The sequence below is a fragment of the Papilio machaon genome, chromosome 22, assembly GCF_912999745.1.
Source record: "Papilio machaon chromosome 22, ilPapMach1.1, whole genome shotgun sequence".
Taxonomy (NCBI): domain Eukaryota; kingdom Metazoa; phylum Arthropoda; class Insecta; order Lepidoptera; family Papilionidae; genus Papilio; species Papilio machaon.
The window spans coordinates 2699352-2722070 of record NC_060007.1 but is presented as its reverse complement, the minus strand read 5'-3'; the positions used below and the strand labels follow the sequence as shown (position 1 = coordinate 2722070).

Sequence of the window (22719 nt, the reverse complement as noted above, 5' to 3'; positions counted from 1 at the left end):
AGTTAATTCATCATGTTGTCTATGCACGTGATATTAACGTATATTTTTGAAAATAGAATAAAATTAATGATAAAGAAAAAAACTTTTTTTTGACTTTAACGACATGAATTATTCTAAGCCAGTTATAAAACATGAAAAAGGATTTATTTTTAAAAATAATGTTTTTAATCATTAAATTGGTATTACTATTACGGAGTTGTTTATATTACATTGTTTTAAATGAAAGTAATGAAAATAAATTATATGAAAGTCGAAATACAATTCAAACTAAGTAACAAACTAAGTTATGGCGCGGCAAACGTTGAACTCCGCAGTTCATATTTTCAGTTGTTCGTGAAAATTGGTTGGGGCATTTACAGAGTTGCAGTGCCCGTTCAACGAGGAATTGCGCTAAATTGGTGCTTGTTTTAGTGACAACGAAAGCGGGAGAATGAGCGGAAAATCATGTAAGTTGTTATGTGATTATTACCATTCGACTTGACTATTTTAAATGAATATAAGAATAACACACGAACAACACGTGAATTGAATTTTTTTTTTTTTTTGTGAATACTCGAATGTATTTTTTATGAACGTGACAAACATGAATTGTAACAAGTTTTTGTGACGTAACTTACCACTGAAAATTAAATTGTATTTATCCATACAATCCAATTTTACTGAAATGATAATAGATTTTTCTGTACTAAGCAAGCACGTAAGTCCTTACATAAGTGTACATAGAAATAAATATATAGAGCACGAATAAGTCTCCGAGGTGTTCCGTAAACGTAACAACGGGGTAACTACCCCCTTTCTACCCTCACCACTACCGCCATTCAAGAAAATTGAGGAAAGCATAGCGAGGGTTAGACGCTGTAAATTTTCTTTTATAAACGTAACGAGTTTTTCATATAAAAATCTTTTTAGTTTTACAAATGCTTTGAACTCTAATGAAACTTAGATTCAGAAAAATAAATTTTATTAACATTCTGAATTCGTTATTTTTTATAACAATCAAATGATTTTCACTTTTACTACTTCTTATTGCAACTGTTTTTATATATTTCATCGCTTTTGATATTTTTATAACAAGAATTTGTTACAATAGGTACTATTTGTTCATAAAAACACAAAACAATCCCAAGTTAAAGGCATAATTTATGTAATATAAGGCATTACATCTCTTTATCTCTTAAATATTATCATCGAATACGAATCATTAATTAATATCTCATAACCCACAAAATATACACAGAGAAAAAAACGAAATAACATTCATTTTAAATGAAAAATATTATTTTAAAACTGTGAGGAGTCAACCCTATTCGCGTTGAGTTCCCAAAGGCAGTGCGCGAGGCACATTCAAAGAGAAATAGAAAAAGGACATCACCACATCGCCTCTCAACATGACAGTACATTGTACTTACGTTCATACGAATGTACAGTACAAAGTAGTATTGTTTGTAACCTAGTTCTCTGAAAATCGAATAATTTTTGATAACAGACATCGCATTTGAATAGGTGTTTTGTTTAAACATAGTATGTAAATATAACATTTAACAATATCATAAAGAAGGCGTTAGTTGGATAATGTTCCACCATATAAATGGTATATACCTCGTTTATGTTCCTCGGTGGTCCTGTTGAGCTGCGGTGGAAGTGGCGGGGGTATCGCAGGCGCGGGCGCCGGAAGCCCAGGGTACCACCAGCCGCTCGCCGCCTGTCCGTTGAACATCCTTAGTTTCTCGTACACGCTGTCGTTCTGCGCGGACGCAGCTTGCTCCTTCTGCGACGCGAGGTTCCGTAACACTCGGTTTATTGATGACACCTAATAATACAAAGATCACTTAGATACCTAGTAAATAAGCAAGCAACAGAAGAGTAAACGAATCGAATTATAAGAAGGTAGACAAAAATGATATTTCGTAGTATTTGCACACGTCGTAAATTCAACGGAGACATGAACATATGTACGTCACCGTCAGGTTTCGCCCCAGATTATCTATCTACGTCAAAAGTAGGTATTTTTACTCCAAATACTTCTACAATAAATTTATAAAATAGTATGAGATTAATAGATAGAGTAATATCTAAAAAAAAAGAATGTAGATTATATCAGAAACAAAGAAAATTACTTTTTCTTTTTGAGAATTAGCCGATTATTTAGACTATCGAAGCGTGTGTAAAGTACTATTACGATTCAATTTTCATTGACGAAATAGAAAATGGCCACCCGTAATCGATTCTCATTATAAATGGATACAAATAAAATTTCCATGTCCAACAAACTGTAAACAACTATCTAATAGGAAATAAATTGTCAAGCCTCTCCGCCCTTTAAAGTTCCGTGCACGTGTAATTTAAAATCTAATATGATTACTAAATTCCAATCGGGAGGCTCAAAGGGACACAGATTAGGGAACGGCCACCCTTCTCCTCCCACTCTGTTCCTAAAAACACCAATATCTATCTACTTTCGGCAAAAAGCACGCATGCGTGAAAAACCTGGCACACACAAATGTAACACCCTATGTATGCCCATTTTAACACGTAGGTCCTGCCTTTTATACTTCTATCTATGTATTACTCCGGTGGGGCGTCCCTAGATATTATATCTGTTTTCTTGTTGCCATTGGCAACGAGGAAAATGTATTTTTCCCCGCCGCGGGCCGGGAAGGCGTTGTAGGGGGGGTTGCGATTTTATTATCGCGAAAGTGAGCATCGTTCAAAATGTTACGCTGAAATATTTCTATAATCGATTGTTAGTATTTTTTAATACTAATGTACTGCTCTAATACATATTTCTAATTAGAATTAAAAAAATAAGAAACGAATATTCCAAAAGCATACATTTTCACCATTCATATTATATTTGTAAATGCGAGAGCACCCAATTCAGTACATGTTTTGTAATAAAGTACATTTTGCTGGGGATCGCTTCATGATTCCCTGTTTTAATCTCTTGTTCCACTAATGGAAGGTAATGCTCGCACAGGCTAGACTAGCGCAGGATGAAACATGAAATAAAAAAACGTAGTTGCGTTTTTAATCTTCTGTGCTGATTATAAGCTTGAGGTTTTTTTTTATTTGTGGTAAAAGCTAATGGTTATATTGATAACTTGATGTTAGAGCATAAAAAAGTTTATGAGAATTTTCTCGTACACTTTTTATGCTCCCTATGTCAATAATCTTACTAATATTATAAATTCTAAAGTTTTGATGGATGGATGGATGTTTGTTAGAAGGCGTCTCCTAGAAATTAGGCACAGATATAGAACATAGTAGGCTACTAATTATTTTTTTTTTTTTTTTTTTTATTTAGCGCGGACGGAGCTACCGCTAGTTATATTATAAAGTGACCATTTAAATTTCAAGGAAAAGAAAAACACTGTCATTCTTATTAGATTTTTTCATTAAAATAATTATTTTTTACTTTAATAATTAATCTCATTCCTTCTTACCAGTATCCAAAACCAGTAAACAAAAAATAATACGATTTCAAAAATCCCTTTCATAGACAGATATCCCAGAAAAAAAACCATTTTCTAATTTCGAACATGAAATCGTCCAATAAGAGAGGTGCATTTAAAATACGACTTCTGTTTTTGACAGCTCTTTAACCAATCGGATCGGAACGGGGCACAGATTAAAGAGCGACTGTACACGTCAGTCGTATTAGAATTTAAAAAAAGGATTTGTGTTTTTTACTGTACGGTTTGACTATGAAAATGTATACCATGCAAACTAAATATCTTTTCACGTACTTTATTGGCGACATATTGAATAATTCGACTTAGAGTTTAGGTTATAAATTGCGACCTTATAATTCGTCAAAAGTCGACAAGTCATTTAACTTGAAAGATGTAACATAGATGTCTAGAAATTAATTTTCCCATGATAAACTCTGCAACAAATATGTCTTAGAAAATTCTTTAGCTGGCTTGTCGTTGTATTACATTGACGTTAACGTTTTATGTATCTTATTGGTGAATGTACCGGTATAGGGACTTCATAGAGCAAGGGCATATAGGGCATATCATGTTTCGCGACAAGACCTGTGATAGTTGCTAAAGGGTTGCCACTTCAATCTAGTTGTAGGTATTGTCCATTTTAATAAGTGCCAAAGTTTGCCAGTGCTTTCAAATAATTAAGAACGATGTTAAGTTTTACATATTAAAAAAATCTACTATTTTGTAGAAAAGTTCTGCAAGCGGCGGACAAAAGATATACGATTAAACCAAATAGCCACTTTTTTCGTGTTGGAATATCTGTTACAGTTATATAAATTGTATGATGTACTAACATACTATTGTAGAACCTAGAAACCATTCATATCCATAGACGAGGTAAAAAACTATTCGACCGAGGTCATTCTCATTTTTACTAATAAAGGTTGTTATTTATTAAATGGCAACCCTATGAGTAATAGAGCGGTGTAAGGTGCGCGGGCGTTCGTACGTCACGGTGACAGTGACAGGTGTCACGTGGCGCCCAGCTCATTACCCCGTGCGAGACAAGCGATAGATCATCGATCCGCTCGTAGAGATCCATGGGCGACGGCGTCGGTGGTCCGTAGTACTGAAGACATAAAAACTCCTAACAAGATCTACATTTACGCGGATAATCGATTTTGTTATTGATCGATTGCTCTCTTCATTTGTTTTGAATTTTTTTTTGTGATTTTTTTTTTACTTATGCGCGCGTTTTCGAAATTTGTCCACTTAAATGGTATGATGATGTAAAAGTGATTTTGGTGGCCTATTTTTTGTTATGCGATTTGAGTAGTAAAAGTATAAGGTAAAAAATTTGAAATCTTGTAAATTGGAAGCGAAAGTTTTTTTGTATTAAGTAATTTTCAATTCTTTGATGAAAATTATCGACTTTTAAATTAACTACTAATAAATAAATACAATACCAATTAGACATTTTTTTATATATTTTGTTGATATCTCGATAAGTGATTGAGATGAGTGGCAAATCGCTTTTATATAGATACAAAAATCTATCAATAGAACAGGCCCCTCGTCATTTCCTTAGTCCATTCAACGTTAAGATACCTATGCGATATCCGGACAAAAGCCATTACGTTGAATACAAATACCATCAGACAAGGGGGATGCAAACCCCATGGAATTACGACTAGCATTACCTACATCGGCATTATCTATAAACATTTTAACGTACGCGCTTAACCCGAGGAGACCCGTTCGATTCCCCGGTGATGCGCGGTTTGAAGGGTGCGGTTAGGTTCGGGGGTGATTTTTTGCAATACTCCCGGGATGACGAGATTGGTTAGTTTCGCGGTATATTATTTGGAGCTTGTGAAAGAGATCGAGTTATCGCATTTAATAAATTAACGACGATTTAATTTAGATTTTGTGTTAAAATTCTTTATTAAGTAACAGGCTAGTTAAATTAGTGATTTGGATGGGACATGCAAAACGGTTTTTTGAGAAGCCAGAGGTTAATTGCAAAAAAAGTTGTCAACAAATGGTGTTATCTTCTTGTTATTTAAAAACTAAAACGAAAAAAATTGTGAAAAAAATCACAAACACTTCCAAAAGCCTCATGTGTTGTAACTTTTTACCATAAATTTATGTAATCCTTTTGTTATTCTTGTCACGACGAAGCAACTCACGCAATCGTATCAAATTTAGGGTTATTTAAGACCCTTAAAATTAGTGCAAGTAAACAACATTAGTGCAGATATTTTCAAACCTTCAAATGCATTTTTTTTAAATCGTGTGTTTAATTTAATTTCATTAAAGTTATCGGTAAATATCCTTTGTGCAGAACAGTGAGCAATATCTAATAGAGATGTGTCACAGTTAGTAAGAAGCAAGTGAGCGCATCGCGGCGTGTCGGAGGGCAACAGACACCGCGAGGCACGTGTTCTAATCCAGTTTATTATTAACTGGAACCAATGCTACGCTTACTCAATTTTAGTTACTTTATTTTTCTACTAAAGACTGCATCTATTCTTTATTGTTTTATGGCAGTGATAGACTATCTATAAGCTTCGATCGCTGATGTTTTTTCTCTATTGCAACCATATACAAAAATGATTTCATTTTTAACTTTAAAGATAAACACAGAACTTCTATGCTATTACCAAAACGAAGTTTGACGTTTTGATCGATTTATAAATTTGATGCATAACAAAATAATCTCCAATTACGGTCGTTTGCGTGTTAACGAAAACGAAACCGGCCTACATACGGCTACATATTACAGTACACTGCACGCAGAAGCCCCGAAACTGCGCGTCGGTAGCGTTTCGGCGGTGTCAAGTTGCATACTGTCGCAAACACCTCGAACGGGAATACCAAATTCAAATTGGCCGTGTCCAAAATTCAACGTTCCTTGACCGCTCGTTTCGGATGCACGCTCTAGCATTTTGTATTTCCTAATCACGTTTAAATTGAAATATCAATTGTTTTTCCAAATCTTTTTTGTTTTTTTTTATTTTACAAGTGTTTAAGTTTTATGATAAAATTAAGAGGTAAACGTTACAGTAGCCATCTCGCAAATAGTATCACATCAACTAAACATTTTAGTGAATATTTCGGATGTTAGCCATCAATTCCTATGCCTCTACGAGTCGTTGACGTTAATCCGTGTGACAAGGGCGGCGATACAGTCCGGTACAGACATACATACGATCGCTGCGAGTGTGAATGCGACGACAAATGTTCTGTGCACTCACGCGTGAAACGTGGCATTATGGTACACAAGCTTGAGCACGGAACGTCGTAAGTCAAGAACTTGGTTCTCTTTTTAAAATGTTTTCAGGTTCTACTTTTGCCCAGATTGTTTTTTTTTTCTTTAAAAATTAAGAGTGAGAATTCAAACTGAAATATTGGTAATAATCACAATTATCATCACATGTTTTCATAGGAATTGCTTTGTAAATTGGGGAAACAAGCAACTATTGAACTGATATTTGATGTTCAGCTAACATTGTACAATATTTTGTACCCATATAGGTATCTAGTAAGCTAATGAAACTTGAAAGCAGAAAAATTGCACAATTAGGCAATGCCTACATTTTACAAGACAAGTATTACGTACAGCGACTAAAGAGGTCCGCTTTCAAGATATGAGGAGAGTCTAACTTAAGAGATGGCGTCGACTTAAGTCTTTACGTCGTCGAAATGAAATCGATTGTCCCGCGTATTTTTGTTCAACGTCTGTAAGAAACAGAACGCCCATTCGACCGTTACGACTGAGCTACGCAGCGGTGAGCTTCTGTCTCGCTCTGACACGTGTGTGACTGTATTATCCATACCTTTCGTCTATTTGCTCAGTGGGCTATGCGTGGGTAGTCATAAAAATAGCCCCTTTGGCGCCGAATCTTCCGAGCCCTCGGCATTTCAATTTAGCGTCCGACCTCTTGTTACACCGTGTGGTGTTTGAATCTTATACCTTAGATATTATAGAGAATATGATTTGTGAACTCGATAAATTGTATTTGATAGAAAAGAGGTAACCTTTAACATGTCAAAAAATTATCGATCATTCCACGAACGAGATAGAGTTCAAGATAAAATTAGTAAACAGAAACGTTGAATAACAGAGGAACTTTTTTTTCAAGTTTATTCGTACTTATAAACCAGCTCAGATAACTCTCAAATTTTATTTTTCGAAGTCACATTGATACTTGAAAGTAGGCTATGAAAACAATGAAATATTTAGAGCTATTAATACAAGGCTCTGAAAACTGATTATGAGACTGGTCCTGTGTTAGTCAATAGAAAAGTAATGGATAGGCAACTGTGTGTATAATTACACGAAGAACTACTTATGTATGTAGATTTAAATCGAGGAGGAATAAATTTGTTAAGCAATAAATTTATACTTTCACATTTAAATAACAAATACTACTACAAAACCTATAACATAGGCACTTCAAATTTTTTCTACCTACCCCAACTGTATTGTGTCACTGAGTGTTTACATCGTTCTGTATAAATTCGCGAAACGCATTCGTAGTTTTGACATTATTAACAGAAAAATTGGCTCGATGAATGATGTCGGTGGATGAAAAAAAAATTACAATATACCTTTGATATTTTTTGCGCCCGCCGACCGGCAGATGTCGTTTCGAAGTGTCGGCTTCGATTACCAACGTTGTCAGCTCGAGTACAGCTTTATTTTTCGTTGTATTCGATATTTTTCATAGTGATCGTCGGATTATAAATGTATTTTTCTGTCATGTTATTTAAAATATTATATTTTACTTTATTAATTTTAATTAAAAATAAAATTTGCAATAACTTTGTAAATTATTGATATTTCTCTGTATCAAAAATTTCTTCAGGCCAAAAATATTCATCATCAATTCCTACATAGGTTTATTATGAAATTATTAGTTTAAATTCTACATTAAACATGAACATCCTAATGACGTGTAACATTCTTACGTTAATGAAAGAAAAGATAGTACGATATATTGGTTACTATCGTCTCTTCGGAGCACCCATATTATAATTTTTTTCGTAATACGTTATAGAACATTTGTGAAAAAATTGAATAACTCGACTGTTGTGTATGACAATAAAGTAATAAACTTCGGACATTCAACATTGAAGAAGTTTTATAGAAATCGAACATTAATAATATCGACAGAATGAACCTTAATGCATTATTGGCTCTAGAAAGGATCTAGTGGACAAAGGACGACAACTTCCAAACATTTAGAATTTTTAATGTGATGAAATTGGATTATGGGCCAAGTATTGTCATTTAATACATCCAATTGTGTACTACTAAGCAGTAAGTGTGACCATGATTTTAAACTAAATTGTTTTATCAAAACTGTGAACAATTTTATTTCAAAATAATTTCTATAAGCTATCACTATTAGAATTGTTACTACGCCCCTTAGTGTGAATTTAATAAGTAAAATCTACACTCAGACACTGCCTTAATCTATATCTATATATCTATATATATAAAAGAAAGTTGTGTTAGTTACACCATTTATAACTCAAGAACGGCTGAATCGATTTGACTGAAAATTGGTGGGCAGGTAGCTTAGAACCAGGAATAGGACATAGGATAATTTTTACCCCGTTTTCTCTTTTTTTTTTTTTATTCTGCGCGGACGGAGTCGCGCGAAAAAGCTAGTAACAAATAAAAGACTGTAAGTGATTCATTTGTTACATAGTATTTATAAAAGCGAGCTTATATTTACATTTATGATAAATAATAATTAATCAAAAACCCTTGTTATTATATCATGATTTATATATAATTCTTAATTAGATGTAAATATATTGTTTTAACTTAATATGCTGTTAAATCTTGATTTTAAAGTCTAAATTTTGCATAATAATTCTTGCAATTCTAAAAATCATGGTCATCGTATTCCTCACAATAACAGGACATATGTTCGGTAAACTTAATTAATTCTAACAAATATTGAAATTTGTTTGGACACGGACATTGTTGATTTAAATAGACTTTTGTATTTTTTGTATCTAAAAGGTACAAAGGTGTGTGCGAAATTATGTTCTAGGGTTCGAAAGTTTGGAACTTCGTATTAGCAAATTGTGGTAACAGATTTATAGACATAACTCTTCATGGATGATTGGCATTGCTCGTTTTTAAATACAATCATATACATTTCATATCTTACAAATATTATAAATGCGAAAGTTTAGATGGGTGGATGTTTGTTTGAAGGTACCTCCGGAACGGCTCAACAGATCTTGATGAAATTTGGTATAGATTTAAAAACGCATAGTCTGGAAGAACACATAGGGTATAATAAAGTTTTTTTTTTTTAATTTCCGCACGGACGCAGTCGCAGGCATAATCTAGTAGTAAATAAGTTTGAGTTTTCGACTAATTAATTTTACGCTTACATCATGACATATTCTTAGTCACAACATTAGAATGTAATAAATTCGATTGAAGTCATTAAAAATTATTCAGGGCAAACGTCTCTCAGAAGCTCAAAAACAAACTATTGGACTTGCTCAATTGAACTCTGTAAGAGTGAACTTTTAGAATCGACTGGAACTTGAAACTTTGCTACTTCGAGATACGATCGTGAGTAAAGGTTAATCAATTTAATGTTGCATTTATTTAAATTTCTATTCTTTACTTGACACTAGTTACACATTTTAAAAGCGTTAAATTTAGTCAGATAATTAAATAATATGTAAACTTATACAACTATCTGTTTTCTATTTAACAATTTCTTCCATCTGACAGACATGACAGAATCTGCTGTGACATTTAATATGTTTCTACGATCTGACTACACAAATGTCTACAATAAAAAATTTAATGTACTGAGGGTTTCCTCGACCGAATCATCTGTATAAAACATATTGTTGTCTCTGCTTTTTCGTAGAGAAGAAAGAGGGATGACGGTACTATATTTTTGTACAGTTCGGCAGTGGAAACCCAACTTAAGTGTTTTAGTACTCACGCTTGGTATGTTGTCGTTATTGCACACGTTCTCGCTGAGTAGGCGATCTCTGATCTCCCAGGCGAAGATCGAGGGGCACTCTCGCTTGTAGTCGGCGATCTTCTGCACCACCGGCGTCGTCGCCACCCGCGGCTTAGACCCCCCGATAGCACGGGGCTTTATCGACCCCGTCTCGTAATATCTGCGTGCGAAGCTGAACTTAGTTTGGATTGTGGAATGTGGTGAGATCGTATTTTACACAGATAAGAAACACTGAGATCTATATTCCTCTGGACAGGCTATATGCCGTGGTAATTTGTGTCTATTTGATTTTTACCATTTGGGCGCTGATGGTAAGGTTTTAGAAACTCGAAATATAGATAGAATGATAATAGAGATAGAATTAGGCAACAATAACTTCAACTAGCGTTTTTGAGTCGGAAAAAAAATCTGTCATTTCGGTGCAGTCCACCTGTCCAGCGAATAGAGGTCAGTGAAATTATTTTTATTGCTTGGATAGAATGCCTACGAGATAAATAAAAAAAAGCGAAAACTAATATTTAACAAACAAAAAAATGTTATGAATTATTGAATTGACAGAACCTAAAATGAATCAATGAATCACAAAAATTCTTTTACAATACAGTTATAAATATAGAAAACATTTTCTCGTAGGCCCCACTTAAAAGGCATTAGTACACAATTACCAATACAATCTTCTGAACTATCCCCTTAACTTGAAGTACCTATACAAACATATTCAGCTTCGTTTGGCAGTATGAAATATAGTGCCAAAATGTATCTTATGATGAGAGCCATAAGGTTGCCATATCTTGCAAAGATTTTGCTGATAGGGTTTTGGGTACAGGATGTACTCAAAGTCATTGTATAACAGATTTATCGCAAGTTAATGCAGATGTTACTACATATTTTCTTTACTGTGTGTTTCCATTACATTGACAATTGTCATCCCTTATGTTCTCCTTGAAAAAAAACAAAGACAGTAAAACCATAAACTGTGATTTGTAAACAAATAAAGTCGGAGATTTAATTACAATTAGTTTATTTTTAATAAACTTACTTATTTTTATTACAAATTCTTTGTTTATATGTCAAATCTAAGAAAAAAGTTTACATGCGGAAGTCGTAATGTACCAAATTATAACTCCTATTAATCATAATAAAATAGAAACTTTATTTTATGCATACGTACAAAAAAAAATCAAAAGAATAAAACATAAACCGCAATACTTCCCAAAATTCTAAAAAAAATATGGTTTGATAGCACACGTCACTATATCAACAAATGCAAAAAAAAAATGGATACGAAAAAGCTACCAGATTCTAACTATGACAGATACAGAGAAAAAAGAGACAGATTAAAAATAACAATGTAAAATGTCAACGCTTCTAAACAATATTGGTAGCGCGTGTCATCTGTCGATAATACTCGAGTTGGAGGACTATTAGTTGAGGACCGTCGCCCTGGGCAACGAGTAATCGCTTTCGCCTTGGGCACAGGATTTTGGAATAAGTCTCGCTGTGTGCGTAAAACTACAGTTCAATTGAGTAGCACTTTATGAAAAACTTTTAATAATACGGAAACATTTAAAAAACACTCCATATGTCTTTAAAACGTTTTTCATACGAACATACAATAAAAGTTACAAGATCTGAAGATAAATTTAAATAAGTTTTTTCTAATAATAAATTAGGTGTACCAATTATATGTAAGTTGACAAAAAGGTTTTTTACCGGCAAATCGGACAATGGATCGACGGCACAGCAATTGCGAACAATTTGTCGTCCAACCGCGCGGTTATTGCAAACGACAACAATAAATTGATCGAAATCAGTTGCGTTCAGCTCTAATAATACGATACCGAATCGTTTACCATCATTAACTTGTTGTTAGCAATCCATAACTGCGTTTGTATTACAAAAATATCTTGTTTTAGATACGACATACTTGTGTATAGCTCGAGGGGGTCGAAGATTAGATTCAGAATTTTCCAGGGGGTCAAAATTAATAGAACTCTTATCGGAAATTGTTTTTGCAGAGATTATCCGAGAATCAATGGCTGTGCGTTTAAGTACTTTGGTGAACGGCTTAAAATTATTTTAGTTAAAATTATAATTATAAAATGTTTAGATGATATTTTGAACCACGGAAATTATTTGGCAATAGCATAATGTGTTAATTCGTTGAAATATTGTTTTAATTTAACAAGAATAAAAAGCATTTTAATAAAAAATTATTATTTTTAGCACGTAAAAATAAAAGAAAAACTTAATAATTCAATAATTGCAAATCAACTGTAGTAAATGAAGAATAAAAATAACTTTAATCAATTCAAAGGAATAAAAAACCGTCACAAGATCCAATCGGGTAACACATAGTCAGAGAGCCAGGCACTTGAAAACAAAATTAAGAATAAAACGGCAAACAGCGGGGGTGCTTCTTAATTAGGATTCCCGCCACGCTTGCCTTTCTGCAGACCCCCAAGAAGTAACCCCTTTCAGTAATTGGCACGATAAGAATGTTTAGGGGTGTGTGGGAAAAATACCATGAGGTGCATTTACAGCCACGGTTTTATTTGACACAATCAAACACATAACTTTACAACTAAAATTTTCATAAATTATCAGACATTCACCCATTACAAAATATCAATTCTAACCCTAGAAATCCACTGTAGTGACGATTGTATTAATACAGAGACTGCAATATTTATTAAGACTAGTATTTCAGCCGAAGACTAATAAAAATTATAATATAAATAAAAAACAATATAAAAATAAATAGATGAAATCCAAATGAGAATATCGTAAAGAATCGTATCGTGATTCGGAAAACCAGATTAAACTGGCATTAACGCATTTATCCATTCACATGACATTGAAGTGTGTACAGACACTTCACATGATGATTCACGTGTGCACATGATGTAAATACACGTAAATGCGTTGCTTATAACGAAAAACCAAATTTTAAAATGCTTGTCTATCTGGATGTATATCTTTCCGTAAGGTCGTGATTGTACCGCCGCTTAATCTCCGGAAAGGCTTGACTGATTTTGACGAGGCTTTGACGGGAAGGTTCTTAAGTTGTTTTATATCTATGTTAAACAATAATCGAACACGAATAATGCGTAAGTAAAGTTCGGAAGAAACGGAATCATTGCCAAGATTGGGCTTTTGAACTTAAGTTGGCGGTATTTTTAACAACTTGATCCATTGACGTTATAATATGTGTATTTTCCAACAATTGTAAAAAAACAACTGTTTGTTTTATTATACGAGTATGAGCATTACAATTGCAAAGGTCGATGCCGCGGGCGAAGCGATCCCCCCGGCCAAATCACTTTCCTATAAGATCTCTTGAAGTGGCGTCAAGCAGTCTGCCGCAGTAGGGGTGCCAATTACCACGAAATAATGTTTTATTTTCATTTTTATTTAGGGGCGGTCGTGGGACAACCCTGCAAGGCACACCCTGTATTAAAATGCCCAGTTTCTTTGATTGACACTTCAACACAAGTCTTTGACATTATTCATTGTTCGATATTGACTTTTCTTTTATAATTTTTAATTCATTATACGTTTTATTTAATTTAAATAATTATTGAAATAATTTTATTTAGATAGCATACGGTAATTTGGACATGAAATTATGTTTAAATGATAAATAAAGAATGGTATAAAACTTGTTGTGATTAAAACGATTCAGAACTTTTATTTCAGAATTAAAAATGAAAAAAAAAACTAAAATTACACTAAAACATATAAGTATATTAACAATTGTAATCTTTGTCATATGCTCTGAAAGTGAGATTATAGGAATCGAAAACGTATTAATATTATCCTATTGGTTTATCCCTAAGATTGTTTCTAAATTTGGTATGAGCATTTTAAATTTGGAATCGGGAGCGAGGGCCGAAATCCTCGCGATAAAATCGCAATCAAACACAATAAATCGTCGGAGAAATTAGAACTCCCTAGTATCGGCACCCCAAAGCACCCTGTGTCGATTCCCACCTCACCCGTAGAGCATGCGTCCATTCAGTAAAAACAATACCCCGCCACACTATGGGAATGCAAACTCAAACTATTATAATCGTATTGTATTGATTAAGTCATTGAAATATTTCCTTAATTCTGTCCGCATTTATTGTTCCTTTTATTATGTACCTCTGCAGGCATTATGGGAACCATGTCAATTTGCTAACGCGTGTCCCAAGAATTTGACCCCATCTTACTTGACATAATCGATTCTTACAGTTTTGTTGACGCTACAATAAAGTCTACGTCTTTGTAATGGGTGCATATGTTTGATTGTTTCATGAAAATTTCTATTATAATACGAAATTGTAAAGATTTCATCATATTTCATGGTTCTTTTAATATACGAAGTTTTAAAATAAAAATCGTTGGTGACAAGAGTAGTTATTTTTGAATTATTAACAATTCGAGACAACTAGATGAAAAATCTACTGAGGAATATGTAACTCTTGGTTTAGAAAGAAGACGAAACACTCTAAGCAAAACTATCAGTACAAATAGTTTATTGCCACTAAACTTTTGAAAAGTTTGCGTCTTTTGAGCTTTATCAAAGGTGTGACTAAAAACTAATTGGTTCAATGAACTGACCTGCCGAGTATCTTGGAGACGCATCCGTTGGAGACCTGCAAGATGCGACTGATATCGCAGGGGCGCGCGCCTGAATGCGCCAGCTCGACTATCTTCTGCCGCGTGGAATCGGGCAGCGGTCGGCCGTTGACGTAGACCCCGCCGAGCTGGTTGATGCCGCTGTGGCCGGCGGACGAGCAGCCGAACAGCGCGCCGCTTCCCATCGCCGCGCTGTGCATCAGCTCGTCTACAAATACGCCTTTAATTAACAATTAATGTGCGCATAAGCATTCTGAACACAAGGAAATATTTGTAATAAACTTTCAGAAAAACTATTAGGAATTGATGTAGCAAAATTGTATAATGAATTTATAACCCTAATTAGACAAGATGATGGATTTGATATTAGTTGGTCCTATAAATCCCATTGAGAAGTACATATCATATCTTTGTTCCTAAATGTAATGTTCAAAAATAGAAATACTAAGCGAAATAATAGCTGACCTTTAAATTAAAAATAACAATTCAACTACAAGATGCAATCGCGATATTTTCAGTGAAAATGAAAAGAAGAATTTTGATACGTGATTTAGCATAAATGTATTTAGAGGATGATATTCTATATACCTAAACCTTGTTGTTAACTGAATACAAAGGAAATAAACCAATAACTAAATTTAGAATCAAAGAAATATTAAATTAAAGGGATATCCATTCCAATCTAGCTAGACCGAATTACGATCGGAGGCGACCGCATAAAAAAGGGCGCAAAACAATGAACTTTTAGACGACCCCCACCCTTTAAGGCCTTAATCAAGGCCTGCCCTAAATTCGCCCACAAATTGCATCCAATTGTTCACTTTTTACCGCGAGGCGTGTTTGTAAGGGGTGGGTAAAAAAAGGAATTATCTGTCCGTTGGCTGAACACATCCGATCTAATGCATCCATTGAGCTCTGTTGGCGCGAAAAAATGGCGGGATAGTTTATAATTGTGCGCAGACAACTGTCACATGGCAGGGACATCTGTAATTTGGTCCAGATTAAAGGCGACGTACGTTAAATCATTATACTGATGAGCTTTCATTTAACCGAACACAGTTCACTTTATTCTTAAAATGAATTAACAATTAATATAGGCAACAAAGAACATTTCACGATACATATCTTTGTAAACAGCTAAATTTTTAATAATGACGATCTGTAAAAGCTTTGCTTTGTTTAAAATATTAAAAAATAACGGATCATTCGCCACAATAAGGAGTAGGTGTACACTTCGATAGGGATTAGATAATAATTTGCGGTTTACTTTCGAGCGCCGCGAAACCCTTTTTATCTTGAAATCCTTTTTTACTATCTTCAAGCGGATTATTTTTTTAAACGGGTTAAGGTTTTTTAATACTCTTGTTTAGGATGGGCGAAGTATCTGCGTAGGCGAGCGAATACCTGACCACTTTTGTGGAGAAGTGTATTATTTGGCAAAGGAAACTATTTGAAAAGATTTCGTCTAAGCTCTAAGGATTTTGCACCGGTGCACTTGAGTAGGGCTCTTGAGTTTTTGCAAGTAACTAAACAGATGAAGATCGATTATAAATTTATTTTTAATTCCTTACCCAGAGATATTCAACAATTCGTTCTGGATCTAGTTTAAAATATGTGCTCACTGGCGAGACTAATAAAAGTTATATTAAAATTAATCTTAAAAGGGGCTTAGCTCAACAATTTCGCTTGTTGAATAAGCTCTTATACTCGTAAACAATTATACCGTTCAACTATATATATAGAAGCGTGATTAAAAATATATCATAATGTTTTGGTCGCGTTCGTTGCCCCACGAAAAGGAATTAGTGCCGACGTTCGCCAATTAAGTGACGTATTTTCACGCCGAAGCCCGTTATTAATAACACCTCTTGGTGCTTTACCTTTCGTTGGTCGCGCTAACAAGCGGGCGGCTGTTAAAAGAACAATGGACAATCGCTCTGGCAGACCCCCACGCCGTGTTTACATCCACACAAATTGTAAGCGTCAGCGAGTTACTTCGTTTTGAGTTAGTCATAAGTTTTAGATTTAGAGAATTATATTGTTTAAATCTAAACTATCAACTAGAATATTTATTACTATAATTATATTCGAACTCGAACTTCGAATTATCGAACTCTTTTTAATTTGATTGATATGAAATAGTGGTTCGAAATGAAAGTACTTATTTAAACATAAACCATCTACTCTAAATATGGCTTACTATATAATCTAAATATGGCTAGGCCTATGTCTAACAGTATATAACTTTATTCACTGTTTGCGATCCAGACAACATTTTTTATTATCAATATCTAAGCGATATTTGTGAGTGAAATGACTTAAATTCTTATGTCCTTCTTTCGATTCAATGTAATTGATTAATTTATATCCGTTATAATATTAAAGCTATATAAAATCTATTGTACAATTTGCTTACTCACTATAATTTTTTAATCTGTAAGTTTTCAAAATTTGTATTTGTAAAATCTTACAAATCCGCATCACCGATATTTTTAAGTGTAGGCGATTAATTATTTTTCTACTGTTGTTTTTTTATAGAATTTTGATCAATTATGTTTTAGACAAAGGTAAATCGGTACAACCATCAGACGTGCTAATCGTCTATAGCTTAGACCAAACGCATAGAGCGCAAGTACGCGTGTCGTGTGAGGGAGTGTTTTAATTTCAGAGGTGCAATTTATTCGAGCGATTTATTTTTAATCCTCGTTTTTATGGGCGCGACTCTATAAATTTATGCATAGTTGTAGGTTTATTTTTATTATTTTACACTATTATTTTACACGACGCAGTTTCGAAACGCGCGAGAACAGGCTCCATGTTTGGGTACCTAAGTTTCTACTGGATGTGTGCGTGCTTTGGAATTGTACAATACTCGACCATTTTACAAAGTATTATATATTAAACTTGAATATACACCTACTATAAAGTTTAAACTTTAAGCCCAGTGTTGAAACTCGCTTCTTGGTTACTAAAGAACTGTTGCAAACGAAAAAAAAAAATTAAACGCCAAATTTTTTGTTTTAAAATACCGTATTAAACCAAAATCTTGTTTTTAGATGCAAAAATAGGCATCTACTATTTCAAAATATCTATGTGACATTTTTTTTATATCTACTAACTGGTTGTACTTAGAGCGACATTCTACACGTTTGCATTACATTAAACATTAATCAAGCAATTATATACATCTAGTATATAAGGGTCGTAACCCTGCGTATGACAGTCCACACCTGGTGGCCTTACCCCTCCTCCTCTACCCCAATTATTATTATTTTGTATCTGTTTTTGAATTGCTTAAATCTATAGATAGGGGGAAGTTTAATTGTGACAGTAAACGCCATTTTGGATGCATCCAAATCCCGTTTGGATTATATGCGGGGTTCGAAACATTTTTTTTGTTATCATTAACGGTTAGTTACATTGAGTATTATTTTAAAAAGTTATAAGTAATAGTAGGTATGTAAATTTTAAAACTCGTTTGCTTCTTTAGTAAATTGAAATAAATTAAAATAAATTGAACAGCACTGTAACAAATCAATTATTGTCATTCACCTTAACTCAAACATTTTTGAAGTTCGTTATAAATCTATAGAGTTATTACGTGTCTTGTGTGCGCTTTTAAAATAATAAAAAAATCGATTGAATACTGAATGTGTCGATAATCCCAAACACCTACACCAAATTTTATTCAAACATGTTGCTGATTTTATAAAATTTAGTTCTAATAACTAATTTTGTTTGGTCCATTTAATTTGAGTAAGTAATATTGCACATAGATAACTAGTAATTTCTTAACAAAGTGAACAAATAACGATTACACGACCGATTTTAATTCAATTCTCTCTTTTGCGAAAAAACGTATGACATATCAATATATCTATGTCAATAACTACAAGTAGTATTAACAAACGGTTGAAACTTTTTTGCGAGTAAAAATAAAACGCTTTTAACGTTTCATTCATGCATCCAGCGCGAGGATCGTTTGTTTCGCTGTGACATAATTTACGGCGCATATCGTCAACCCCGCCCCCTTTAGTGTATGGGCAGAGAGAAAAAATAACATTATTGACAAACGATGCAGTGCTCGAGAGAGTTATGGCGACTACACTGACACTTATGTGCGTTTAACGGAAAAAAGGTTCGCGATTTCTGACACAAAGATCGTTTTATTTTGTTTCTTTTTGGCACAGATACAAAATGGACGAACGCTGTTGCAATAGTTTTTCCAACCTTTATGTTAGAACAAGGAAACATTTGGTTAGTATATGTAAATCACAGAAAGCAAGAAGATAATGTTATCGATCGTCTAAAAACCTTCATAAACACACAAATGAAGAAAGTTAGTAAAATTAATTATTGCCACTTACATAAAGTACTGAAACGATTTACTTATGAATTTAGTTTATCTACCGTCTTCAATATTACATATTTAAAACTCCTTTATGATAACGTTAAAAACGTAGATAAACGGTGTATCTACTTTTTTAACTTCATCTTGAAATAATACAGAATTAGTACTTTGTTTTGCATATTTAAAATCTCAAGTTGACTTATTGGATCGAAAATTATTTCGAAGAATGGAAAAAATTAGTCCCATATCAATTTTATAAAATACCCGTCAGCGGACGTCACAGGGTCGCATAAAAAAGGGCTTGGCGCATGCGTCGTGGTGTTCCTTTGTGTTTTTTTACGTGGACAACGCGGCAAAGGTCTTTAAAGTCATGCAGCTTTATTTTTATACGATAATTTAATAATTCTAATGATACGTTTTTTTACTAAACGTCATATGTGTTAAAATCATTTTCATACTTTTATGAAACCAAGAAGGCCAAGAAAAACCACCACGAAAGGTTTTTTAATCAATGTAAAGGTGTCTAGGATTTTTATGATAATCTTTAAGCGTATTTCCCCTACTAGATAGTACAACTAAAACTAGTATAATTACTAGTTTAATGGCACTAGCTCATTGTTCAAAGTTGCTAAGTCGAAGTCCATTTTGGGTATTGCTTACAAAATAGCATCTTAGGACCTTCATACACAAGGGATCGTAAATTTTTGTAGCTAATATTGCATACTTGCATCGCGAGTATCGCTATAGCGCGCACTCTGTACACAGCACTTTGAACCGTCCACGCAAGTCGTCTATTCGGTAAGTAAAGGCATAGCGACTACACGGCTAACACGAATGAACCTAAGAAATGACGCTTAGCGACTAAAATTTTCGGCCTTCGCAGATTTGTGTGAAGGGCATTAGAGCAAATGGTGATATTAGAATAATTCATCAATAATCCGAATCACTCAAGTTCCAATATGTGCAGTTGTTTTAAACTTAAAAAAATAATAAAACAGAAAGTAACTAGCATTTTTTTTTTCTTTTTTTTGCCTATGTAGAAACTGACTTTATTTTTTGTATTACTTGTTTATTATTATCGTTATTATAAAACAAACTTTGAATTACGATTATTATAAAATAATTGACGGAAAATAACAAGTCCGCATCAAGTACTAGGTCTGCAGAATCGAAGAGGTACTTAATCATTAAAATTCCTTTAACGGCGCGGCAAAGAAAACTCTGTTTATCTCATTCTGGCAACCGATTTTCCGGTCTATTTGTCTTTATCTGTCGTTTAATGTGACACAATCGTCGCATGCTCGGTTTGCTTGGCTTCGGTACGGCTGTAATTATATTTCTGTACCGCGCTCACAGCCAAGACGCAAACCGAATTTAAATATTATTTCTGATATTTCCATGCCTTAATCTTTGTTTCCGTTTGCAATTCGAATAGTTTTATTTGTTAAGTATGTGCATGTCAACTTATACAAATTGCGAAGTCTGACATTTTTGCATCTAAGCTAGGTAGCTATTCGTGAGATTTTTTTACCTTTACATATTAAATTTTTAATTAAAAATGTGACAAGGATATTTAAAAAAAAATATTATTTTAGTACATAAGAATAATATTAAATAGCAATAAATAAATGAAAAAACTGAATATCTGCTACTAACAGACGTCATATTGAAAGCTCTCCCTAAAAGTTTTTTATGGTGGCCAGTGTCGTTAGCTGCCGAATCTAATAACTAAGTCAATGTATAGGTACATATAAAATAATATATATAATACTAGCTGTGGCCAGCGACTCCGTCCGCGCGCAGTTAAAAAAAAAATGAAAAATAGATGTTGGCCGATTCTCAAACCTACTGAATATGCTCACAAAATTTCATGAGAATCGGTCAAGCCGTTTCGGAGGAGTACGGTGACGAAAACTATGACACGAGAATATTATATATTTTATTATTGATTTTTCAAACTAAGGCTAAAATAATTCTTAGATGATTAGACCACATCATCACCACCATCGGGTGGGATCGTGGTCCAGCGCTAACTTTTTCAATAAAAAAAAAATCGGATTATTCAGCTATAAAAATAAAATTTATGTAAATGTTTACCAGACTGATAAAAGAGTAATTGTTTTTCGCGCGTATGTTAGTAAGTTTTTTATATACATACATATATGAGTTTGTACGTATGTATGTAAATTTCATTGTGACGGCTTAGAGTAGAAACGACTGAACTGATTTTGACTAATGAGGTTTCATTCGATTGGTCGTCTTCCCTGATGTGACATAGGTTATATTATATCGCCACAGAATACATAGGTACAGTGGACGTAAGAAAGCAAATTCTAAGTGAATGAAAACACGTTCGAATCACACTCTCTTAAGACTGCAAGTTAGCGATTTAAGCAACGTCGTACGTTGCAAAGATACACAACCACTTACTTATTCAAAGTAAGTTCTAACAAGCCGAGACTTTTTTACTAACATGGAATAAAGAAAAAAAGAATATTAGAAGTTAACTTCTAATATCGGTTTAACGAATTGAAATTTTTATTCAGGGCAAGATTTTTTATAATAATGTTTTTAAACAATCTCCATACTTTTAATTACCAAGTAGTTTTATAGTACGATTTTAGACCAGTTGACATCATCATTTTTATTAATGTTATATCAGCCAGTTCTTTATATTCTTTAATGAGACACTTTTTTGGACAGAAGAAGTGTTACAAAACTTACGTTAAATTGCATCAACTGTTTATAAACAAACTTTAAAATTTTGCATCTACTTTTAATTAACTTTAACACTAACAAACTTGGAACACGAAATGGCAGAGAACATTGAATCATTATAACTCTACGTAAAGTTAAGAAAACCTCGTCAAGACGCCGTGACAGCGAGTCGGGACCAATATTGTTAACTTGTAAACTATTGTCGACTTGTGCGGTACAAGTTGCATCCTAGTTAGTTCCTTTATTGCCAGTTCTGGGGTCCTGCTTTACGAGCTGCGTTGTTTAAGTGTTTTGCGGCCAAGCTTCAACTTCTTTGCCTGTACACGTTATAGCTTGCTGAAGTTTACTATTAAATTCTTGTCATTTATAAATAACCTGTGTGAATTCTGATTCTGACACGGTGTTGGGTTCTAATGAACGAAAGATACCAATGAGAATACTCGTAATCGCAGAATGCGACTTAAGTCTAGCAAAACATAAGGATTTTAAGCCCTTTGGGTTGTAAAACGGTCTTTATGTATAACCTGGCCAATCTCAAAATTAAAATAAATAATTCGATTTCTAGTTGTAGTTACCTTTATGC

General features: G+C 33.7%; 1 protein-coding gene across 1 annotated transcript in view; it reads right to left on the bottom strand.

The window, feature by feature from the left end:
• LOC106712527 (paired box protein Pax-6) overlaps window positions 1–22060 on the bottom strand; it is a 40032-nt gene extending 17972 nt beyond the window's left edge. Inside the window, exons 1-4 of the mRNA XM_045683508.1 lie at window positions 22045–22060; window positions 15050–15275; window positions 10424–10604; window positions 1600–1810 (exon numbers count right to left, since the gene is read on the bottom strand). Coding sequence (XP_045539464.1) covers window positions 1600–1810; window positions 10424–10604; window positions 15050–15275; window positions 22045–22060 — 634 coding nt within the window. The remainder of the gene's footprint in view (window positions 1–1599; window positions 1811–10423; window positions 10605–15049; window positions 15276–22044) is intronic.
• Window positions 22061–22719: the final 659 nt, after the last annotated feature.